Source organism: Nerophis ophidion, linkage group LG11, assembly GCF_033978795.1.
Source record: "Nerophis ophidion isolate RoL-2023_Sa linkage group LG11, RoL_Noph_v1.0, whole genome shotgun sequence".
NCBI classification, from domain to species: Eukaryota; Metazoa; Chordata; class Actinopteri; order Syngnathiformes; family Syngnathidae; genus Nerophis; species Nerophis ophidion.
The window spans coordinates 8,816,245-8,842,984 of record NC_084621.1 but is presented as its reverse complement, the minus strand read 5'-3'; the positions used below and the strand labels follow the sequence as shown (position 1 = coordinate 8,842,984).

General features: G+C 40.8%; 1 protein-coding gene across 2 annotated transcripts in view; it reads left to right on the top strand.

Annotated features, from left to right (window-relative positions):
- Positions 1–25,026, top strand: part of bcl3 (BCL3 transcription coactivator) — a 75,341-nt gene extending 50,315 nt beyond the window's left edge. The window contains exons 4-9 of one of the 2 annotated variants that reach the window (XM_061915040.1): positions 14,567–14,768; positions 16,712–16,800; positions 16,907–16,984; positions 19,735–19,902; positions 22,491–22,587; positions 24,037–24,290. In XM_061915040.1, coding sequence (XP_061771024.1) covers positions 14,567–14,768; positions 16,712–16,800; positions 16,907–16,984; positions 19,735–19,902; positions 22,491–22,587; positions 24,037–24,143 — 741 coding nt within the window. In that variant the 3' untranslated portion in view covers positions 24,144–24,290. Of the gene's footprint in view, positions 1–14,566; positions 14,769–16,711; positions 16,801–16,906; positions 16,985–19,734; positions 19,903–22,490; positions 22,588–24,036 lie in introns of both variants that reach the window. The other variant, XM_061915038.1, reaches the window with a different exon arrangement.
- The last annotated feature ends 1,714 nt before the right edge of the window (positions 25,027–26,740 follow it).

Here is a 26,740-nt window from a genome sequence, read left to right as displayed (position 1 = left end):
ACTTTAAGAGGTTTAAGGCATAAAAAACTATGAACGAACACGTGGAGTTATGTACTTTGGGGCGGTATAGCTCGGAATTTTGAAAAAAAAAGTGTAAAAAAAAAAAAGAGCATGTCACTACACATGAAGTACACGTTTGTGTACTTATGGACTAAGTACATCACATCAAAAAATTATTTTTAGTTTTTATTCTAATTTGGGTCCAATAAGCCCTAAATAGCAAAGAAAAATAAAATAAACAGTTTAAGAGGTTTAAGGCATAAAAAACTATGAACGAACACGTGGAGTTATGTACTTTGGGGCGGTATAGCTCGGTTGGTAGAGCGGCCGTGCCAGCAACTTGAGGGTTGCAGGTTCGATTCCCGCTTCTGCCATCCTAGTCGCTGCCGTTGTGTCCTTGGGCACCCACACTGCTTTAAATGTAACTTAGATATTGGGTTTCACTATGTAAAGCGCTTTGAGTCACTAGAGAAAAGCGCTATATAATTCACTTCACTTCAAGAAGCGATCGAACCTCGAACGGCCGCTCTACCAGGTCACATTGAGGGTGGCCGTATAAACAACTTGAACACTGTTACAAATATGCGCCTCACTGTGAACCCACACCAAACAAGAATGACAAACACATTTCGGGAGAACATCCGCACCGTAACACAACGTGAACACAACAGAACAAATACCCGGGCCCCCTTGCAGCACTAACTCTTCCAGGACGCTACCATATACACCCCCGCTACTCCCAACCCCGCCCACCTTAACCTCCTCATGCTCTCTCAGGGAGAGCATGTGCCAAATTCCAAGCTGCTGTTTTGAGGCATGTTAAAAAAAATAATGCACTTTGTGACTTCAATAATAAATATGGCAGTGCCATGTTGGCATTTTGTTTTCCATAATTTGAGTTGATTTATTTTGGAAAACCTTGTTACATTGTTTAATGCATCCAGCGGGGTATCACAACAAAATTAGGCATCATAATGTGTTATTCCACCACTGTTTATATCGGTATTGGTTGATACCGGAATCGGTAATCAAGAGTTGGACAATATTGAAATATCGGCAAAAAAGCCATTATCTGACATCTTTAGTTTTGACCATAGTGCTGCCAAGGTGACTAAAATCCTGTATATATTGGTATCGGTTGATATCGGAATCTGTAATTAAGAGTTGGACAATATCGAATATCGGCAAAAAAAAAAGGCTATTATCGGACATCTCTAGTTTTGACCATTGTGCTGCCAAGGTAACTAAAACCCTGTATAAATCGGTTGATATCGGAATAGGTCATTAAGAGTTGGACAAAATCAGATATCAGCAAAAAAGCCGTTATCGGACATCTCTAGTTTTGATCATTGTGCTGCCAAGGTAACTAAAACCCTGTATATATTGGTATCGGTAATTAGGAGTTGGACAATATCGGATATCGGTAAAAAAGCCATTATCGGACATCTCTTGTTTTGACCATTGTGCTGTCAAGGTAACTAAAATCCTACATATATCGGTATCAGTTGGTATCGGATTTGGTAATTAAGAGTTGGACAATATCAGAATATCGGATATCGGCAAAAAAGCCATTATCGGACATCTCTAGTTATGACCATTCTGTTGCCATGGTAACTAGAAGCCCACCTTCAAGGCTGGTTTTGCATCCTTGCAAACAGATACCCCACCAGAGACATGCAGAGCTTCATGGTATCGGAGGTTTCACCTCATCGACGCCTCTCTCTTACCAGAAATAACACCGGATCTGCTTTTTCTCATCTCCCTAGCTTGTGTGATATCCTGTTTGCTCGTGCATGAAAACAAACCTTGTTTTTGTTTTTTCCTCACACACTGACCTGCTGTGATGCCTCTCTGGATGCAAACAGACTCCAGCACATTCCTGTTGTGTATTGGGATACAAATGGTGATGTGTCTGATATGGAAGAGAAATATTTCTGATACTGCTGACCAATCCTGACTTTCTGTGGTAGGAGCTTATTGACAAAGTGTTAGTATCGGTGGCCTTCATGAACAATACTGCAAGATTGTCCCCTAAGTAGTGCAGTATGACAGCTGTTTGATACACACACACACACACACACACACACACACATGCGTCCTGTACAGCAGACCTGGGCAATTGTTTTGACTCAGAGGGGGGATTTAAAGAAAAAAAATTGTCTGGGGGCCGATATATCGGATTTTTTTAGGAACACTGATACAATATATCAGTGATTTTCAACCTTTTTTCAGTGATGTACCCCTGTGAACATGTTTTCTATTCAAGTACCCCCAAATCCAGTGGTTCTCAAATGAGGGTACGCGTACCCCTGGGGGTACTTGAAGGTATGCCAAGGGGTACAATGGATTTTTTTTTTAAATATTCTAAAACTAGCAACAATTAAACAATTATAAATATATTTATAAAGGATTTTTGCCTTTATAAATATATTTATTGAATAATACTTCAACAAAATATGAATGTAATAAACTGTGAAAAGAAATGCAACAATGCAATATTCAGTGTTGACAGCCAGATTTTTTGAGGACATGTTCCATAAATATTGATGTTAAAGATTTGTTTTTTTGTGAATAAATGTTTAGAATAGGACTGGGCAACGATTAAAAATTTTAATCAAAGTTAATCGCACTATTTGTCCGATTAATCGCGATTAACTGCATTGTATACGCAAAGCCCAATAATGAATTCCAAAGTAGTGTGTAGTGCACCTTTATTGGAATATTCTCCCACATGAACAAAAGCGCCAAAACATTTGTTGTGCAAACACAATTTAAATCAGTCCTTGTTAAACAGTAACAGTTAAATAGCATATTTTATGAAAATCGACTCAAAAAATGTAAATACAAACATTTAAGCTTATTGCCACTGCCAGGGTATTTAAGTTATCCTGTTTGTTATGGAAAATAAATATAATCTACATACAAATCTCTGAGCCACAATCATAACATCTGAACAGGCAATTTCTGAGGTAACAGCAGAAACATTTTTTTTATCAGGGATCTTATGTTTAAAAAACCTATATTATAGGTAGTGGGCTGTTTTAGGGAATTTTTGATCAAATTATCCGTAGTAGCAATATTAATAATGTTGTGTTTATTCTGCGTAGTGCACTTAAAATAATTATGACCATATCCAGGAATTGATATATATGATGGGAATCTTCCGATTGTTTGCTTGGTGCTTTGATAAACTGAAGGCATCATATACATGGTACTATATTGTGATGTTATGAGCCAGGGAATAAAAGAACTACCCTACCCAGCATGCAACATTTGTCTGGCGGTCGTAAGTGATCCCGGAGTGACCACGCTGTAAGCCAGCCATGAAATTTGCAGAATTGTCCGGTATTTTTGCCAAATGTTCCATCTTTACCAAGAGCCCCTCCACGCCGGGCGACGCCATCTTGTTAAGAATAGGCGTTAACAAAATAAAAGCATGTAAACAACATACGCAAATGTGCGATGAAATAATTGTCGGCGTTAATAGATTGATGAGTTAACTCGTAATTAACGCACTAATTTGCCCACCCCTAGTTTAGAATGAAGTTGATGAATCCAGATGGATCTCTATTACAATCCCCAAAGAGGACACTTTAAGTTGATGATTACTTCTATGTGTAGAAATCTTTATTTATAATTGAATCACTTGTTTATTTTTCAACACGTTTTTACTTGTTTTATATCTTTTTTTTCCAAATAGTTGAAGAAAGACCACTACAAATGAGCAATATTTTGCACTGTTATACAATTTAATAAATCAGAAACTGATGACATAGTGCTGTATTTTACTTCTTTATCTCTTTTTTTCATCCAAAAATGCTTTGCTCTGATTAGGGGGTACTTGAATTTAAAAATGTTCGCAGGGGTTACATCACTGAAAAAAGGTTGAGAACCACTGCACTAGCATTTTTGGCTATTTGCTCATTTGTAGTGGTCTTCCTTGGACTCTTTGGGGGAAAAAAAGATATAAAAATAAGTAAAAACTTGTTGAAAAATAAACAAGTGATTCAGTTCTAAATAAAGATTTCTCCACATATAAGTAATCATCAACTTAAAGTGCCCTCTTTGGGGATTGTAATAGAGATCCATCTGGATTCATCAACTTCATTCTAAACATTTCTTCACAAAAAAAGAAATATTTAACATCAATATTTATGGAATATGTCCACAAAAAAATCTAGCTGTCAACACTGAATATTGCATTGTTGCATTTCTTTTCACACTTTATGAACTTACATTCATATTTTGTTGAAATATTATTCAATAAATATATTTATGAAGGATTTGTGAATTGTTGCTATTTTTAGAATATTTTTTAAAAATCTCACGTACCCTTTGGCATACCTTCAAGTAACCCCAGTTGAAAACCACTTCTATACATCACAAAAACGGAAAGATGTAGAAAAAGACAGAAAACTCTTAATTTGGGGCGGTATAGCTCGGTTGCTAGAGCGGCCGTGTCAGCAATTTGAGGGTTCCAGGTTCGATCCCCGCTTCCGCCATCCTAGTCACTGCCGTTGTGTCCTTGGGCAAGACACTTTACCCACCTGCTCCCAGTGCCACCCACACTGCTTTAAATGTAACTTAGATATTGGGTTTCACTATATAAAGTGCTTTGAGTCACTAGAGAAAAAGCGCTATATAAATATAATTCACTTCACTAATTTGCACACATTCGAGGACTGTAAGAGCGCAGTGCTGGTGTCATGGCATCCATACCTGCCAACACTGAGACCTCTGAATTCAGGAGATTGTGTGGGTGGGGGGTTGAGGTATTGGGGCCGGGAGGAGGGGTTAAGGGGGGAGGAGTATATTTATAGCTTTTATATATGTATATATGTGTATATATATATATATATATATATATATATATTAGGGGTGTGGGGAAAAAATCGATTCGAATACGAATCGCGATTCTCTCGTTGTGCGATTCAGAATCAATTCTCTCTTTTTTTTTTTAAATCGATTTTCTATTTCATTTTATTTTTTTTATCGATCCAACAAACCACTACACAGCAATACCATAACAATGCAATCCAATTCCAAAAGCAAACCTGAGCCAGCAACACTCAGAACTGCAATAAACAGCAATTGAGAGGAGACACAAACACCACACAGAACAAACCAAAAGTAGTGAAACAAAAATGAATATTATCAACAACAGTATCAATATTAGTTATAATTTCAGCATAGCAGTGATTAAAAATCCCTCATTGACATTATCATTAGACATTTATAAAAATAATAAAAAAGAACAATAGTGTCACAGTGGCTTACACTTGGATGGCATCTCATAAGCTGGACAACACACTGTGTCCAATGTTTTCACAAAGATAAAATAAGTCATATTTTTGGTTCGTTTAATAGTTAAAACAAATTTACATTATTGCAATCAGTTGATAAAACATTGTCCTTTACAATTATAAAAGCTTTTATTTTAAGAAATCTACTACTCTGCAAGCATTTCAGCAGACTGGGGTAGATCCTGCTGAAATATATGTATTGAATGAATACAGAATCCTTTTGAATCGGAAAAATATCGTTTTTGAATCGAGATTCGCGTTGAATCGGAAAAATCGATATTTAATCGAATCGCGACCCCAAGAATAGATATTGAATCGAATTGTGGGACACCCAAAGATTCGCAGCCCTTATATATATATATATATATATATATATATATATATATATATATATATATATATATATATATATATATATATATATATATATATATATATATATATATATATATATATACAAACCCCATTTCCGTATGAGTTAGGAAATTGTGTTAGACGTAAATATAAACGGAATAGAATGATTTGCTAATCCTTTTCAACCCATATCAGAATAGTTTTTATTGCCATTGTTTGAGAACGGGTTCACAAACTAAGAATTTTTATTGCTGCAATCGTGCAACATAAAATACATATAAGACAGAATAGGTAATAAGATTAATTCAATCGAATGCACTACAAAGAAGACATTTGATGTTAAAACTCAAACTTTATTTTTATTTTTTGCAAATAACTTGGAATTTCATGGCTTCAACACGTGCCAAAGTAGTTGGGAAAGGGCATGTTCACCACTGTGTTACATCACTTTTTCTTTTAACAACACTCGTTAAACGCTTGGGAACTGAGGAAACTAATTGTTGAAGCTTTGAAAGTGGAATTCTTTCCCATTCTTGTTTTATGTAGAGCTTCAGTCCTTCAACAGTCCGGGGTCTCCGCTGTCGTATTTTACGCTTCATAATCCGCCACACATTTTTGATGGGAGACAGGTCTGGACTGCAGGCGGGCCAGGAAAGTACCCACACTCTTTTTTTTTACGAAGCCACGCTGTTGTAACACCTTCTGAATGGGGCTTGGCATTGTCTTGCCGAAATAAGCAGGGGCGTCCATGAAAATGACGGCGCTTAGATGGCAGCATATGTTGTTCCAAAACCTGTATGTACCTTTCAGCATTAATGGTGCCTTCACAGATGTGTAAGTAGTGGAGGCGCTCTGCCTTCCAAACCACTGCTGCTCAGAGCCTCCGTTGTCACTGCTCTCGTCAAGTTGTAAAAAAAACAACAAAAAAAGGAACTCCGTAGCACCGAAAGTCTGCGACGATAAACGTGTTTATGACAGATAAGACTACACAAATACACCCATCCTAACAAGTATATGATATATGTAGACAACTTTTCCTTTTCTTTTACTTTCATAATGCAACAGTGATTGGATGTTTACTGAGGGGTGTGTGCGGGTGTGTGTCTGCTGCGCAGCCTGTGGAATGGTGAATACACGCACAGCGGAGGGAGTGAGGAGAGGGAAGCCGACACTACTATATCGTGTGTGTCCCTTTTTCGGCGGATTTTTCCGCTAGTGCAGATAATTTTGTCAACTTGTAATGTAGTAATTTTGTGAGTTTATTAAAATTTGCTTTCTCAAATTTTGATTTGAGGGGGCAAGACATTTATTTAAGGGGGCTCTGCCCCCTCTTGCCCCCGCGTAGAGCCGGCCATGCTGGAAACTAAGCACTCCTTTTGTGTTTTTACTCTCGCACTTATTTGCACTTTAATGTCCTCCTTCCGAGAAGTCACATGACCGCCCTCCCCTCTCCTCGTCTTGCTGAGGCCTGTTTCATAACATACCTGCGGTTCGCCGGGTGGTTGGCAGGGACTTTCCCTGCCTGCACATCTCTCTCCGTCTCACCGAGTCGCTATCGCACCGACTCGTCTAACTGCTCGTCAGTATCTGCCTGATGATGATATCAGTCCGCTCATCTCCAAGGAATGTGAAGAGTACACAATCAGGGACAGATGAGGGATTTTCCCTCGCTATCCCAGACTCTTTGCTCTTGGGGCTTCCACACACATCCCCCCCCCAACACACACAAACACACACGCTTCCTATTATCGATGCTCCAGTTTTGTTTTAGTCACACGCTGAGGGCTTTTTACAGGAAGGTCCTAAAAGGTCTAAAAATGGAGCGGGTTACGGGTCAGTTCCTCCCTCGATAGCGGATCACAAGTGTTTGCGTGAGGTCAGGATGTCAGAATGTGACGAGGCTTATCGCTGCCAATAAACCACGGTTGCATACAAATGACGGCAATGTCCCGCAGGTTTGTGTGCTCAGGAGTGAGTCACATGTTTCAAGGAAACCGAAGCACATCACTGGATTGAGTCCATAAAGAGGCGCTCAGTTCCTTGACCCATTGTATTGTTTTTATCTAGAAATGTATCGCCTCTCTTAAAAGGGACAATTTATAGGTCGTATTCCGTCACCTGACTTTTGAACGGAAGTAAACAAAGTGGTAAACCCACCAAACCATAATGGCTACTGTGCCGCAAACTATCTGCGTACGCCAGGGGCCTAGATCTTACCCACTCAAAGCAGATACAAGCTAAAAGTCAAACAATGCAATGAAATCTTTTTTGATACGTTCACAAAAAAATTGATTTGTCGAGTGATATCAAGGATTATACAAACCCTGTTTCCATATGAGTTGGGAAATTGTGTTAGATGTAAATATAAACAGAATACAATGATTTGCAAATCATTTTCAAGCCATATTCAGTTGAATGCACTACAAAGACAAGATATTTGATGTTCAAACTCATAAACTTAATATTTTTTTTGCAACTAATAATTAACTTATTATCCCATCTACTTTTCCCAAAGTAGATGGGAAAGGGCATGTTCACCACTGTGTTACAGCACCTTTTCTTTTACCAACACTCAATAAACGTTTGGGAACTGAGGAAACTAATTGTTGAAGCTTTGAAAGTGGAATTCTTTCCCATTCTTGTTTTATGTAGAGCTTCAGTCGTTCAACAGTCCGGGGTCTCCGCTTTCGTATTTTCACGCTTCATAATGCACAACACATTTTCCATGGGAGACAGGTCTGGACTGCATGCGGGCCAGGAAAGTACCTGCACTCTTTTTTTTAGGAAGCCACGCTGTTGTAACACGTGCTGAATGTGGATTGGCATTGTCTTGCTGAAATAAGCAGGGGCGTCCATGAAAAAGACGGCGCTTAGATGGCAGCATATGTTGTTCCAAAACCTGTATGTACCTTTCAGCATTAATGGTGCCTTCACAGATGTGTAAGTTACCCATGCCTTGGGTACTAATGCACCCCCATACCATCACACATGCTGGCTTTTGAACTTTGCTATAACAGTCTGGATGGTTCGCTTCCCCTTTGGTCCGGATGACACAATGTCGAATATTTCCAAAAACAATTCGAAATGTGGACTTGTTAGGGGTTCTTTGAAGGCGCGTAAAATCAAAACCTGAGAACTTATCAAAACTCTGTTCTATACTTTTAATCAGAAGGGTTCAATCTCTCTTCTGTGCGAGTTTGAAGCCCAAACAACAAACGCACTCAGAGGAGATAATGTTTGAAAGTTGACCGGTTGTTAAAAAACTTTAGTTTTGAATAGGGGATTGCAAACTTCCTGTTGATTTTTGTTGGGGGTTGTCAATCTATGAAATGTAGGTCTAAGCGAGACCTACATAGAGGTTTTTGTTTCATGTCTCTCTGACATTCTTACCGGAAGTTACAAGCAATTTTGTTTGTGTTTTCTTCCTAGGAGCAGTTTTTTCAGTGTTTTATTCAAAAATAGCGCTAGAGCGCAATTTTGAGTTTTGGGGTTTGGTTTTTTCATTAGATCGCAATATTCGCCCGTCCTTATGTGTGCGCCAAGTTTGATGACTTTTGAAGCATTTTAAAGGGGTCAAATTACAGCGTAAAGAGGCAAAAATTGCATTTTTTGCGAAAATTTTATTTTGAAGGGGGTTTTTGCCAACTTCCTGTAGATTTTTGCTGAAAGATGTGAGTGTATGAAAATTGGGTCTAAGTCAGACCTACATAGGAGTTTTTGTTTCATGTCGCTATGACATTCCTAACAGAAGTTACATGCAGTTTTGTCTGTAATTTTTTTCCTAGGGGGCACTAGAGCGCAAATTTCATTTTGGGGGTTTGGTTGCTTAATATGTTGGGAAGGTTTGCTATACCGACGTGTGTGTCAAATTTGGTGAGTTTTGAAGCATGTAAAGGGGGTCAGATTACAGCGCGTAGGTGCGGAATAATAATAAAACACAGCAGTTTCAATAGGGTCCTTGGCCCATGGAGTCCTTTGCCATGGGCCTGCGGACCCTAATAAGATGAGGTTTAACTGAGCTATCAGATCTTGTTATAGTTCATGTGTCTGATGGCTGAGGGGAAAAAACTGTTCAGGTGGTGGGAGGTGTGGGTCTGATGAACCGTAGTCTCCTGCCTGAGGGGAGAATAGTTTGTGTCCAGGCCAGGGTGAGAATCCTCATAGTCTTGTCCCTGCGGAAGATGTTTGCAGAAATATGAGTGGATTACTGTGTGTGGAAAACACACGGCGACAGTTCAGCATGGCCGAAAGTGAAACCTGGAGATAATGACGTCTTCCCGGTTGCTGCACATTGAGCAACTTGTACAAATATGAGCTTTAAAAAGAAAAGAAAAAAAAGTCCAAATAAGGGAACTTCCCTTTTTAAATGACTGTTTTTATACAAACAAAAATGTTCTGACTGAATAATCAGCAGGACGACACCCAGGAATATCCTGCATTGCTCAATTTGCCCTCAGTCGATCGATCCAAGCAACCGTGATGGCCACAGTGTTGTTGGATGTTGCATAAACTCCACCAGGAACATCCTGCATGCCGTTATGAAGACAGCTGGTAGTTAAATAGCATATATGTTTCAAAAAGAAAGCATGTTAAAGGCCTACTGAAAGCCACTACTAGCCACCACGCAGTCTGATAGTTTATATATCAATGATGAAATATTAACATTGCAACACATGCCAATACGGCCGCTTTAGTTGACTAAATTTCAATTTTAAATTTCCCGCGTTGAAAACGTCGCAGATTGATGACACGTACGACGACGCGTGTGCGTGATGTAACAGGTGGTAACGGACATGTTCTCCCAGCACCAATCGCGGCTAAAAGTAGTCTGTTTTTAATCGCATAATTACACAGTATTTTGGACATCTGTGTTGCTGAATCTTTTGCAATTTGTTCAATTAATAATGGAGACGTCAAAGAAGAATGCTGTTGGTGGAAAGCGGTGGATTGTTTGGTAGCAACACAAACACTGCCTGTGTTTCTTTGTTTGTTGTGGAGCTTTAATATGGAACAGAGCGGTCGAGCGAACGTGGTTCTCTACCACATGTCAACCGGCAGGTTTCGGTGAGAAAATGGTGGTAATAAGTCGGCTCTTACCGTAAACATGAGCGGAGCTTGTGTCATTCCTCCCGCAGCTGTCAAAGAGGCAGCTGCGACTTTCTTGGCTCCTCCATGGATTCCCTCAGAGACACTGGCGGTCACCACACCCCTCCTACTTTCAGGTATGACTTTATAATCTCACTAAAACACTAATAACACAATAAGCAGATAAGGGATTTTCCAGAATTAACCCATTAAATATGTCTAATAACATCTAAATCGCTCCCACTGCCCTCGTCTTTTTTTTTTTTTCTTCTAGTCCTTCTCTCTCACTTTCCTCATCCACGAATCTTTCATCCTCGCTCAAATTAATGGGGAAATCGTCGCTTTCTCGGTCCGAATCGCTGTGGCTGTTGGTGGCCATGATTGTAAACAATGTTCAGATGTGAAAGAGGCAGCTGCGACTCTCTTGCCTCTTCCGACCGGCCGCCCCCGAACGTGGGATGTTTCCACCGTCGAGGGGGGGGGGGGAAACCTTCACCTCGTCGAGAAACGTGGCTTCCTTCAGAGACACTGGCGGTCACCACACCCATCCGACTTTCAGGTACAACTATATAATCCCACTAAAACACTAGTAACACAATAAGCAGATAAGGGATTTTCCAGAATTATCCCAGTAAATGTGTCTAATAACATCCCATTGCCCTGTCTTTTTCTTTTCTAGTCCTTCACTCTCACTTTTCTTCATCCACAAATCTTTTATCTTTGCTCAAATTAATGGGGAAATCGTCGCTTTCTCGGTCCGAATCGCTCTGGCTGCTGGTGGCCATGATTGTAAACAATGTTCAGATGTGAGGAGCTCCACAACCCGTGACGTCACGCGCACATCGTCTGCTACTTCCGGTACAGGCAAGGCTTTTTTATTAGCGAGCAAAAGTTGCGAACTTTATCGTGGATGTTCTCTACTAAATCCTCTCAGGAAAAATATGGCAATATCGTGAAATGATCAAGTATGACACATAGAATGGACCTGCTATCCCCGTTTAAATAAGAACATCTCATTTCAGTAGGCCTTTAAAAGGGTCATATCATCCATCCATCTTCTTCCACTTATCCGAGGTTGCGTCGCGGGGGCAGCAGCCTAAGCAGGGAAGCCCAGACTTCCCTGTCCCCAGCCATTTCGTCCAGCTCCTCTCGGGGGATCCCGAGGCATTCCCAGGCTAGCCGGGAGACATAGTCTTCCCAACGTGTCCTGGGTCTTCCTACCGGTCTTTGTTATTAACGCGTCCATATCGAGTGTGAAGTGACTGGGATGAGAAGCAGTACCTCCAAATACGAGTCCACGGTTCTCGTCCGGAAAAGGGGGGAGTGCATACTTGCCAACCTTGAGACCTCCGATTTCTGGAGGTGGGGGGTTGGGGGTTGGGGGTCCAGAATACTGCGGAATTTTGCGATGAAAACAGACGAGCTACTAGCTGGGAACGATGCTGGAGCAAAATGTCCTCGACAATCCGTGACGTCACGCGTCGTCATACCGAGACGTTTCAGCAGAATATTTCGGTGCGAAATTTAAAATTGCAATTTAGTAAACTAAAGCGGCCGTATTGGCATGTGTTGCAATGTTAATATTTCATCATTGATATATAAACTATCAGACTGCGTGGTGGGTAGTAGTGGCTTTCAGTAGGACTTTAACTCAGGGGTCGGGAACCTTTTTGGCTGAGAGAGCCAAAAAGCCAAATATTTTAAAATATATTTCCGTAAGAGCCATACAATATTTTTTTTAACACTGAACACAACTAAACGTGTGCATTTTTAAGTAAGACCAACATTTCTAGAGTATAATAGGTCTCTTATTCTTTGTAATAACATTGTTATTCTGAAGAATAGCAAGAACTGTGGAGGGGGGCGTGGCCTGCCGGCCTGCAGTGAAATGGGGTGTTGCCAGGACCGGCCTCTGAATAAGCGACAGGTGCGTGGACGGCCCACCTGGGCCTTGTTATCTAATCATCTGTCGCTCTGTTATAAGCAGCAGCCAGGAGGAGAGACGGGGTTGGGGCTTGAGCCAGAGCGCGAGCGAAAATGAAAGAGATAAAGACAATTGGTGGAAAGCAACTGAGAGACTTATTGAAAAATAAAACAATATTGTAACCCTGAAACAGACACTCATGTTGGTGCTTGGTGGTCTGAAGAACCCCCAGGAGAGCAAGCCCCACACTAACAAATAATAAATAAATAACTTCTTACCATTAACGCAACTTCTTAAACAGGTGCGGTAGAAAACTGATGGATGGATTAAAAATGCATGAGAATGTTTTATATTTTGGACATTATTTTTAACAGTGTGATTACAAGTGAATTTATTCATTACTTATCGTGTTAAGCAATGCCAGCTCGGATTTATCCGAGAGCCAGATGCAGTCATCAAAAGAGCCACATCTGGCTACCGAGCCATAGGTTCCCTACCCCTGCTTTAACTGATGAGTAACACTGCAAAAAGCAGACCGTATCCGTAATTAGGGTCCACCAGGCCCATTGCCAAGGGCCAAGGACCCTATTGAAACTGTAAGGTTTTATTCTTATACTTTATTCTTTATTATTCCGCACCTTCACACCCTAATTTGACCCCCTTAACATGCTTCAAAACTCACCAAATTTGACACAGACGTCGGTATGGCAAACCTTCCCAACTTATTAGGTAACCAAACCCCAAAAATGAAAATTGCGCTCTAGCGCCCCCTAGAAAAAAAAAAAAAACAGACTGCTTGTAACTTCCGTTAGGAATGTCGTAGAGACATGAAACAAAAACCTCTATGTAGGTCTGACTTAGACCTACATTTCCAATTGGAAACTTCTATAGCAAAAATCAACAGAAATTTTGCAAAAACTCATTCAAAGCAAAATTTTCGCAAAAAATGCTATTTTTGCCTCTTTGAGATGTAATTTGACCCCCTTAAAATGCTTCAAAACTCACCAAACTTGGCACACACATCAGGACTGGCAAAAATTGAAATCTAATGGGAAAAAAAACCCCAAAAAAACTCAAAATTGCGCTCTAGCGCAATTTTTGAATAAAACACAGAAAAAACTGCTTCTAGGAAGAAAACACATACAAAACTGCTTGTAACTTCCGGTAGGGATGCCGGAAAGACAAACAAAAACTTCTATGTAGGTCTCACTTAGACTTACATTTTGAAATTGACATCCTTCAGCAAAAATCAACAGGAAGTTAAATATTACCCCTTCAAAATAAAAGCTTTGTAAACACCCGTCACCTTTTTTCAAAAGTTATCTCCTCTGAGCGCGTTTGTCGTTTTGGCTTCAAACTCGCACAGGAGAGGGATTGAACCCTTCTGATTAAAAGTGTAGAACAGAGTTTTGATTACTGCTCCGGTTTTGATTTTACGCGCCTTCAAAGAACCCCTGCGCAAAGTTACCTAAAAAAATGTCATTTTTGCCTCTTTGGGCTGTAATTTGACCCCTTTAAAATGCTTCAAAGTGCAAGTTAAAGCTCTACTATACAAAGTGAAAGCCATTTATCAACAACATCCAGAAACGTCAATCTGTAATCTGACCCCCTTTTCATACTTTAAAACTCTTCAAATTTTACACACACATCAGGACTGGCAAAAATTGCCATCTAATAAAAAACCAAACCCCAAAAATCTAAATTGCGCTCTAGCGCCCCCTAGGAAAAAACCCAGACAAAACTGCATGTAACTTCTGTTAGAAATGTCGTAGAGACATGAAATTAAAACCTCTATGTTGGTCTGACTTAGACCAGGGCTTGAGTAGCAGCGGCAGCAGCCAAAGGCGGACCCGATCAACGCAGCTTGCAGCTTTAATTATTTCTGCTCCACCCCCAACAGACCCCTCTTCACCTGGCGGTGATAACCTGGCAAGTGCACATGGTGGATGCTCTGCTGAGGGCCGGGGCGGACCCCTCCGCTTTGGACCGCAACGGCCAGACGGCGCTGCACCTTTGCTGCGAGTACAACCACAGAGACTGTCTGTCCGTGCTGCTCTCACTGCCCGCGTCCTCCGCCTGCCTGGAGATCAAGAACTACGAAGGTCAGGACATCTCCGCACCGCTCGACGGGGGTTCCGCTGTATGCCATACTTGCCAACCTTGAGACCTCCGATTTCGGGAGGTGGGGGGTGGGAGCGTGGTCGGGGGTTGGACGAGGGGCGTGGTTGGGGCAGGTGTTGTTGGGGGCGTGGTTAAGAGGGTAGGAGTATATTTACAGCTATCCATCCACCCATTTTCTACCGTTTATTCCCTTTGGGGTGGCGGGGGGCGCTGGTGCCTATCTCAGCTACAATCGGGCGGAAGGCGGTGCACACCCTGGACAAGTCGCCACCTCATCGCAGTATGTGTAGAAATCTTTATGCGCAAATTTTCCTAAAAAATGCCTTTTTTGCCTCTTTGAGCTGTAATTTGACCCCCTTAAAATGCTTCTAAGTGCAAGTTAAAGCTCTGCTATGCAAAGCGAAAGCCATTTATCAACAACATCCAGAAACGCCAATCTGTAATTTGACCCCCTTACTATGCTTTAAAACTCACCAAATTTTCCACACACATCAGGACTGGCGAAAATTGCCATCTAATAAAAAAACAAACCCTAAAAATCCAAATTGCGCTTTAGCGCCCCCTAAGAAAAAACCCTGACAAAACTGCTTGTAACTTCTGATAGGAATGTCATAGAGACATGAAACAAAAACTTCTATGTTGGTCTGACTTAGACCAAGGCTTGGCAGCGGCCAAAGGCCGACCCGACCAACGCTGCTTGTTTATAATTGAATCACTTGTTTATTTTTCAACAAGTTTTTAGTTATTTTTAATACCTTTTTTTTTTTTCAAATAGTTCAAGAAAGACCACTACAAATGAGCAACATTTTGCACTGTTATACAATTTAATAAATCAGAAACTGTATTTTACTTCTTTATCTTCTATATCTGATTTTTTTTAGGAACACTGATACAATTCATCAGTGGTTTTCAACCTTTTTTCAGTGATGTACCCCTGTGGACATTTTTTTTATTCAAGTAGTGAAGTGAAGTGAATTATATTTATATAGCGCTTTTCTCTAGTGACTCAAAGCACTTTACATAATGACACCCAATATCTAAGTTACATTTAAACCCGTGGGGGTGGCACTGGGAGCAGGTGGGTAAAGTGTCTTGCCCAAGGACACACCGGCAGTGACTAAGATGGCGGAAGCGGGAATCGAACCTGCAACCCTCAAGTTGCTGGCACAGCCACTCTACCAACCGAGCTAAACCGCCCAATTAAATAAATCAGAAACTGATGACATTGTGCTGTATTTTACTTCTTTATCTTTTTTTTTTTTTCAACCAAAAATGCTTTGCTCTGATTAGGGGGTACTTGAATTAAAAAAAATGTTCACAAAAAGGTTGAGAACCACTGCTCTAACAGCCGTAGATGTTATTGTCACATATGCATGCACAGTATTGTCCTGTTTAAGAGTGTCACAACATTGCTGTTTACGGCAGACGAACTGCTTTACGGTAGACGAAAACGTGATTTGCTGTTGTTGTGTGTTGTTGCCGTGCTGGGAGGACGTTAATGAAACTGCCTAACAATAAACCCACATAAGAAACCCTCAATAATTCTACAGTTATAACCTCATTGGGCAGGCACTCTGTTTATATTGTGGGAAAGCGGACATGAAAACAGGCTGTCGACACGTAAGTCCCTCTATTTGATGGAAGTCAGAGGAAAAAAAATGGAAATATGACAGAGTGTTCAGGAGGGTGTCCCTTCAAGAAGGCCCACCCGCCGTGGATCACCACCTGGGTCGGGACTCGGGTCTGCATGGAGCTGGAGGGGGCGTGGCTTCCAGCTCAGCCTGAATTTCGGGAGATTTTCGGGAGAAAATATGTCCCGGGAGGTTTTCGGGAGAGGCGCTGAATTTGGGGAGTCTCCCTAGAAATCCGGGAGGGTTGGCAAGTATGATGTATGGTCACATTTCAACTCCCCTCCCCCCACCAGGTCTGAGTCCCCTCCATCTGGCCGTGATCCGGAACCTCCCGGATTTGTCCACTATGCTGCTGGGAGCTGGCGCTGACATCAACACAATGGTCAGTCACTGGCTCGCCATACATTTGACCTACAGTTGACCTTTCCCTGCGTCTGATGGCTTTTCTCACCGTGCTCTCCCACACCGCGCCCGCCTGGCTTTATTAGGACATCAAAAGCGGCAAGAGTCCACTCGTTCTGGCGGTGGAGAGCAACAATGCAGAGATGGTCCACTTCCTCATTGAGGTAACGAGATGTGCGGGAAAAATCGTGACTCAGTTCTCATAATGATATTGTTTGTCTCATATCTTCAAACTTTTATGCTACAAGTCAGAATGAGCAAGCACCAACAAATAATGTGCCTTAAAACTGCATAGAAACCCCGTTTCCATACGTGTTGGGAAATTGTGTTAGATGTAAATATAAACAGAATACAGTGACTTGCAAATCCTTTTCAACCCATATTCAGTTGAATATGCTACAAAGACAACATATTTGATGTTCAAATTCATGAACATGTGACAAAGAAGTTGGGAAAGGTGGCAAAAAATACTGATAAAGTTGAGGAATGCTCATCAAACACTTATTTGGAACATCTCACAGGTGTGCAGGCTAATTGGGAATAGGTGGGTGCCATGATTGGCTATAAAAACAGCTTCCCAAAAAAATGCTCAATCTTTCACAAGAAAGGATGGGGCGAGGTACACCCCTTTGTCCACAACTGCGTGAGCAAATAGTCAAACAGTTTAAGAACAACCTTTCTCAAAGTGCAATTGCAAGAAATTTAGGGATTTCAACATCTACGCTCCATAATATCAGCAAAAGGTTCAGAGAATCTGGAGAAATCACTCCACGTAAGCGGCATGGCCGGAAACCAACATTGAATGACCGTGACCTTCGATCCCTCAGATGACACTGTATGAAAAACCGACATCAATCTCTAAAGGATATCACCACATGGGCTCAGGAACCCTCCAAAAAACCACTGTCACTAAATACAGTTTCTCGCTACATCTGTAAGTGCAAGTTAAAGCTCTACTATGCAAAGCGAAAGCCATTTATCAACAACATCCAGAAACGCAGCCGGCTTCTCTGGGCCCGAGATCATCTAAGATGGACTGATGTAATGTGGAAAAGTGTTCTGTGTTCTGACGAGTCCACATTTCAAATTTTTTTAGAAATATTCAACATCGTGTCATCCGGACCAAAGGGGAAACGAACCATCCAGACTGATATCGACGCAAAGTTCAAAAGCCAGCATGTGTGATGGTATGGGGGTGTATTAGTGCCCAAGGCATGGGTAACTTACACATCTGTGAAGGCACCATTAATGCTGAAAGGTACATACAGGTTTTGGAGCAACATATGTTGTCATCTAAGCGCCGTCTTTTTCATGGACGCCCCTGCTTATTTCAGTAAGACAATGCCAATCCACATTTAGCACGTGTTACAAAAGTGTGGCTTCGTAAAAAAAAGAGTGCGGGTACTTTCCTGTCCCCCCTGCAGTCCAGACCTGTCTCCCATCAAAGCGGAGACCCCGGATTGTTGAACGACTGAAGCTCTACATAAAACAAGAATGGGAAAGAATTCCACTTTCAAAGCTTCAACAATTAGTTTCTTCAGTTCCCAAACGTTTATTGAGTGAAGTGAAGTGAATTATATTAATATAGCGCTTTTCTCAAGTGACTCAAAGTGCTTTACATAGTGACACCCAATATCTAAGTTACATTCAAACCTTTAAATTTGAAAACTTCTCAACAAAGTACAATAAGCAGCAACAATCAAAAAAATATAGCAAAGCTATATAATATAAACATATGTTAATACTAATTAATATCACCATCCATCCATCCATTTTTTACCGATTGTGAATTATGTGAATGTGAATTATATTTATATAGCGCTTTTCTCTAGTGACTCAAAGCGCTTTACATAGTGAAACCCAATATCTAAGTTACATTTAAAGCAGTGTGGGTGGCACTGGGAGCACGTGGGTAAAGTGTCTTGCCCAAGGACACAACGGCAGTGACTAGGATGGCGCAAGCGGGAATCGAACCTGCAGCCTCTCTACCAACCGAGCTATGCCGCCCGAGTGTTCCTTCCATCCATCCATTTTCTACCGCTTATTCCCTTTCGGGGTCGCGGGGGGCGCTGGCGCCTATCTCAGCTACAATCAGGCGGAAGGCGGGGTACACCCTGGACAAGTCATCACCTCATCGCAGGGCCAACACAGATAGACAGACAACATTCACACACTAGGGCCAATTTAGTGTTGCCAATCAACCTATCCCCAGGTGCATGTCTTTGGAAGTGGGAGGAAGCCGGAGTACCCGGAGGAGTACATGCAAACTCCACACAGAAAGATCCCGAGCCTGGATTTGAACCCAGGACTGCAGGATCTTCGTATTGTGAGGCAGACGCACTAACCCCTCTCCCACCGTGAAGCCCGCCGCCCTAGTGTTGTTAAATGAAAAGGTGATATAACTCGGTGGTGAACATGCCCTTTCCCAACTACTTTGGCACGTGTTGCAGTCATGAAATTCTAAGTTAATTATTATTTGCAAAAAAAAAAATAAAGTTTATGAGTTTGAACATCAAATATGTTGTCTTTGTAGCATATTCAACTGAATATGGGTTGAAAAGGATTTGCAAATCATTGTATTCTGTTTATATTTACATCTAACACAATTTGCCAACTCATATGGAAACAGGGTTTATAGTGTATTAAAAATATGTAAAAACAGCACCCTCTGCTGTATGTAATAGGGCACTGCTACCCTTTGGCCCTTGTCCACTGAAGTCAGCAACAAAAAGCTGAAAATATGACAGAGTGTCAAGGAGGGTGTCGCTTCCAGAAGGCCCACCGGCCTTGGATCGACACCCGGTTAAGAAACATGAAAAGAGTCCCTCTATTTAATGGAAGTCAGCAACAAAAAACTGTTTCCTACATCCAGTGCAATGTCTTAGCCCCTTTTTGCTCTGCTCGCCTCACGCAGAGCGGCTGTGACGTCAACAGGCCATCTTACAGCGGCAACACGGCCCTGCACTGCGCTTGCGGCCGGGCCCAGGCGGACATGGTGCGCCTGCTGCTGAAGAACGGGGCCGACAGCAGCCTCAAGAACTACTACAACGACACGCCGGTGATGGTGGCCAAGAACAAGAAGGTAAGGGAAGGAGATTGATCACCTCATTAATGGAAGTCTCTTTGTTATCATCTATCCTTTATCTCAGGGGTGCCCATTACGTCGATCGCGAGCTACCAGTCGACCGCGGGGGGTGTGTCAGTCGATCTCCAGCCAGGCTTTTAAAAAAATATAGACCTAAAAATGAGTGATCATCAATCTTCACCAAGACGTCACTTAAATGACATTCACGGTACCGGAGGGTCTTGTGAGATGACGCTGGCTGCTGCAAGATCATTATTATGAAAATATGACCGAGAGGAAGGCGAGAAACACTTTTTATTTCAACAGACTCTCGCGCCGTACCTTCCGTCAAAACTCTAAAGGCCGACTGCACATTTCCTATCTTCACAATAAAAGCCCTGCTTCATGCTGCCTGCGCTAACTAAATACAGAGTCTCGGAAAACTGGCGTGCACAAGCGATCCCTCAGAAAGCTGGCGTGCACAAGTGATGTGCACGCCGAGACTCTTATTTTGTTAGCGCAGGCAGCATGAAGCAGGGCTTTTATTGTGAAGATAGGAAATGTGCAGTCGGCCTCTAGAGTTTTGACGAAAGGGACGGCGCGAAAGTCTGTTGAAATAAAAAGTGTTTCTCGCCTTCCTCTCTGTCATTTTTTCATAATAATGAACTGGCAGCAGCCAGCGTCATCTCACAAGACCCTCGGGTGCCGTGAATGTCAATCAAGCAAGCTACGGAATTTGCCGCCAATGTTTTTCTTGTAAAGTGTATGGAAGCTGGATGAATTAGATGCCAAAAACCAACCACTTTCATGTGGTATTGTACAGAAAGGACAACTTTTTTTCTCCTCCATTTGAAAATTTGGGCGTTATCATCATTACTGTCTGATTCCAATCAATGCAAGTCATCAGAATCAGGTAATACACCAACTTATATTCTTGTCTTTGTGAAAGAAAGACATCTATATGTGTTACACATGCTTGTATTATCATTAAACACATTTAACATGTTTACAAAAATGTCTCTTTCATAAATAAATAAATATAAATGATATATATAAATGAGGTAGATCCCCTCGAGTTGGTCAATTGAAAAGTAGCTCGCCTGCAGAAAAAGTGTGGGCACCCCTGCTTTATCTGCAAGATGGGTGAAAGACGAGACCTGTCAATCACAGGAATGACGCATAAAAAAAAACAAAATGCAAATAGTGTAGATGAGTTCATGTCGCCATCTTGCAGCCACACATAAATGGTGCTTTCATAATGTATGGCTTGGAAGCACCAATTTTACAAAACCCTAAACCAGTGAAGTTGGCACGTTGTGTAAATGGTAAATAAAAACAGAATACATCCATTTCTACCGCTTATTCCCTTTTGGGGTGGCGGGGGGCGCTGGCGCCTATCTCAGCTACAATCGGGCGGAAGGCGGGGTACACCCTGGACAAGTCGCCACCTCATCGCAGGGCCAACACAGATAGACAGACAACATTCACACTCACATTCACACACTAGGGACCATTTAGTGTTGCCAATCAACCTATCCCCAGGTGCATGTCTTTGGAAGTGGGAGGGGCCTATCCCCAGGTGCATGTCTTTGGAGGTGGGAGGGGCCTATCCCCAGGTGCATGTCTTTGGAGGTGGGAGGGGCCTATCCCCAGGTGCATGTCTTTGGAGGTGGGAGGGGCCTATCCCCAGGTGCGTGTCTTTGGAAGTGGGAGGGGCCTATCCCCAGGTGCGTGTCTTTGGAAGTGGGAGGGGCCTATCCCCAGGTGCATGTCTTTGGAGGTGGGAGGGGCCTATCCCCAGGTGCATGTCTTTGGAGGTGGGAGGGGCCTATCCCCAGGTGCATGTCTTTGGAGGTGGGAGGGGCCTATCCCCAGGTGCATGTCTTTGGAAGTGGGAGGGGCCTATCCCCAGGTGCGTGTCTTTGGAAGTGGGAGGGGCCTATCCCCAGGTGCGTGTCTTTGGAGGTGGGAGGGGCCTATCCCCAGGTGCATGTCTTTGGAGGTGGGAGGGGCCTATCCCCAGGTGCATGTCTTTGGAGGTGGGAGGGGCCTATCAAAGCGCTTTACATAGTGACACCCAATATCTAAGTTACATTTAAAGCAGTGTGGGTGGCACTGGGAGCAGGTGGGTAGAGTGTCTTGCCCAAGGACACAACGGCAGTAACTAGGATGGCACAAGCGGGAATCGAACCTGCAACTCTCAAGTTGCTGGCACGGCCGCTCTACCAACCGAGCTATCAAGCAAGAATGGGAAAGAATTCCACCTGAAAAGCTTCAAAAATTGGTCCCAAATGTTTACTGAGTGTTGTTAAAAGGAAAGGCATGGAACACAGTGGTAAAAATGTCCCTGTGCCAACATTTTTGCAATGTGTTGCTGCCATTAAATTCTAAGTTAATGATTATTTGCAAAAAAAATCATGTTTCTCAGTTCAAATATTAAATATATTGTCTTTGCAGTTTATTCAATTGAACATAAGTTGAAAAGGATTTGCAAATCATAATATTTGTTTTTATTCACCATTTACACAAAGTGCCAACTTCACTGGTTTTGGGATTCGTGATTCTGTGCTGATGATATTTTTTTTAACTTTATATTTTCTTTGCAGATAGCGGATATTCTACGAGGGAGGGGGTCAAGGTTGATAAGACTTCAAGAGCAACCCATTAGCACGTCGCCACATAGGAGCAATGGCACACAAAATTGTAAGCGTATACTGAACATGAGACATTTTATTAGGCCCATGTGATCCGTTATGATGCTTTATTTCTTTAAATCTTTCATCCAACCTGGAAACACAACATTACCACCAAGAATGCGAGGGAGAGGACACAAAACAAAAAACTACGCTCATGTTAGCGCAGTTTTGGCTAAAATTGGAGCTTTTCTGACCATTGATTGATTGATTGAAACTTGTATTACTAGATTGCACAGTTCAGTACATATTCTGTACAATTGACCACTAAATGGTAACACCCGAATAAGTTTTTCAACTATCATGACCACAGCTACAGGATAGCTTGCTAAAATCAGCATTTTGACCTCCACCCGGAGGCAGGCATAGACTCTAGAGCTACTTCTTGGGTACTGATTAATGCGAAAGACTACCAGTTTGATACACACTTAAATTAATTGCCAGAAATAGCCACTTTGCTCAATTTACCTTTAATAAATAAATCTATATATAGTAAAAAAAATTATATTTCTGTCTGTCATTCCGTCGTACATTGTTTTCCTTTTCAGGATATTGTTGATAAATGGGTTTGGCTTTGCATAGTAGAGTTTTAACTTGCACTTACAGATGTAGCGACCAACTGTAGTTACTGACAGTGGTTTTATGAAGTGTTCCTGAGCCCGTGTGGTGATATCCTTTACACACTGATGTCGGTTTTTGATGCAGTACCGCCTGAGGGGTCAAAAGTCCGTAACATCATCGCTTACGTGCAGTGATTTCTCCAGATTCTCTGAACCTTTTGATGATTTTACGGACCGTAGATGGTAAAATCCCTAAATTCCTTGCAATAGCTCGTTGAGAAATGTTGTTCTAAAACTGTTCAACAATTTGCTTATAAGGTTTGGACCCTCACCCCATCCTTGTTTGTGAATTACTTGGCATTTCATGGAAGCTGCTTTTATAGCCAATCATGGCACCCACCTGTTCCCAATTAGCCCGCACACCTGTGGGATGTTCCATATAAGTGTTTGATGAGCATTCCTCAACTTTATCAGTATTTATTGCCACCTTTCCCAACTTCTTTGTCACGTTTGAACATCAAATATGTTGTCTTTGTAGCATATTCAACTGAATATGGCTTGAAAAGGATTTGCAAATCATTGTATTCTGTTTATATTTACATCTAAAACAATTTCCCAACTCATATTGAAACAGGGTTTGTATTCACAGTCGTGTTATAGGTTGAGTACAAACAAATGTGTGGAATGTGAAATTGCTATTAAACGAAAAGGGCGTAGGAATAAATAAGCTCCGGTTCCTCCTGCTCCTTTTCGTTCTTGCCTGGAAATATGTGATTGTAATTGAATGCATGTTTGAAATAAACTAACACCGTAACCATAAGTACATTTAGTATTAATATAGCAACATATCTTCTTGGTCAAATATCCTCACCGATGTTTTTATTTGATCTTTTTTATAGTATCTTCCCCATCGCAAAGCCACAGTCGGGGTTGTTCACCCGGGACAAGACAACACGCCGCCCCCAACTCACCACAGACTCCACCCACCATGGCATTTCCATTTTAACAGCTTAGTAGTTAGTGGTCGTGCCGGGAGAACCGACAACGACCCTCAACATTGCCAAAGCTGCACAAATGAAGACGTCTGGACCGCCCTAACTTGGTCTTCAAGTAGAATGTACTTGACCAGGGGTGTCAACCTGGTTTTCAGTAAGGGCCTCGTCACGGTCTTGGTTGCCATCAGAGGACAACTGGTAAAAGTCATCCATTTTCTACCGCGTTTCCCTTTTGGGGTCGCGGGGGGTGCTGGAGCCTAAGCCTATCCCAGCTGCATTCGAGCAGAAGGTGGCGTACACAGTGGACAAGTCGCAACCTCATCGCAGGGCCTGTGAAAGTTATAATATAGGAGTTTGCCTATGCATCAGATTATTATATTTATATTGTACATACACTAAAAAAATATGTAGATTTTACAGTAAAAAAAACTCAGTCGCCAAAATTTTACTGTAAAATAAACAGTGTTTTTTTTACAACATTACTGTAAATGGAAAAACAGTCCGGCAACAGAGCTGCCAGTTTTTTTTTTTACAATAAAAAAAAAGTGATACCGTTTTTCCATTTACAGTAATACACCGTAAAAAAAACAACCGTAGATTCAAAAACTGGCAGCTTTATGGACAGAATTTTACAATAAAAAATATGCTCAATTTACGGTAATATGCTTGAAAAACCATTGTCCATTTTACCGTAAAATCTATTGTTTTTACAGTGTACAATTTGATTGGTTACATGCTTTGAAATCATACATCCAGCAGATATTTAAGTATTTATTTTTATTTTGACAAAAAAAAAAGTATGATTAGAGGCAGGGGTCCCCAAACTTTTTGACTCCGGGGCCGCATTGTGTTAAACAATTTGATTGGGCTGATACATATATATATATATATATATATATATATGTATGTGTGTGTGTGTGTGTGTGTGTGTATGTATGTGTGTGTGTATATACGTATGTGTGTGTGTATGTGTATATATATATGTGTGTGTATGTGTATATATATGTGTATGTGTATAAATATGTGTATATATATATATATATATATAAATATGTGTATATATATATATATATATATATATATGTGTATATATATATATATATATATATGTGTGTGTATATGTGTATATATATATATATGTGTGTATGTATAAATATATATAATATGTGTATATATATGTATATATTAGGGGTGTGGGAAAAAATTGATTCGAATTTGAATCGCGATTCTCATGTTGTGTGATTCAGAATCGATTCCCATTTATATAAAATCAATTTTTTTTTAATTAATCGAACAAAACAATACACAGCAATACCATAACAATGCAATCCAATTCCAAAACCACACCTGACCCAGCAACACTCACAACTGCAATAAACAGAGCAATTTTACCAGAATTAATTATAACACACTGTACATTTTTTGTTTCATAGTTAAAACAAATTTACATTATTGCAATCAGTTGATAAAACTTTGTCCTTTACTATTATAAAAGCTTTTTACAAAAAATCTACTACTCTGCTAGCATGTCAGCAGACTGGGGTAGATCCTGCTGAAATCTATGTATTGAATGAATACAGAATCCTTTTAAAACGGGAAAAAATCATTTTGAATCGGGAATCGTGTAGAATTGAAAAAAAAAAAAATCGATTTTGAATCGAATCATGACCCCAAGAATCGATATTGAATCGAATCGTGGGACACCCAAAGATTTGCAGCCCTAATATATATATATATATATATATATATATATATATATATATATATATATATATATATATAATATACACACACGTCGCGTCCTAATTGACGTAAAGAGCACACTTTATCGATGGTAAAATGCATTTTAAGACAATATGATTTGTCGGTAGAAAATGGACTAGTAAAGACAGATTTAAAAAAATAATAATAATAATTTTAAAAAAAGTTAATTTTTTTTAACTTGGGACTTCCCTCGGGCCGGATGCTAGATGCTGGGGGGCCGCATCCGGCCCGTAGTTTGGGGACCCCTGATTAAAGGTATGCAATTACGTGCAGTGCATGTATTTTTTCTGTCAAAATGGAAAAAACAAATACATTTAGTAAAAAATGATTAAGTATTTTACGAAAAAGATGTTCTTTCCAGGTGTTTGCGGGCCATATAAAAAGACGAGGCGGACTATGAGAGTGGACAGAGCAGGAATTTTGTTTTCATTCCAGAAAGAAGTTGGACTACTGAGCTGATGATAATGTCAAACATTTTGGAAGAAAAACAAATCAAGAGATTCCATGAGGTTGATTCAGGGATTTAGCAAAACGTGTACATGCTGAATGTTTATATTCAAAGTGATGGAACTTTTTTTGGCATTAGTTCTTATTTTTGTTTGTTTGAAACTGTGTTTGTTAAAACTATTAAATATATTTTGTATTCTATGTTTCTGTTGTGTGCTGTTTTTGCCAATTAATGTGTTTTTGGTGAGGGCCACATCGCAATTATTAGAGGGCCATTTGTAACAGTAAATATTTATGAATATGAATGTATATTAGCCTTGTTACACAATTTGCAAAGGCAATTGTGTTTGATTATACATTTTTTTACTCACAGATTGATGGAAAACTTGCTAAGAAA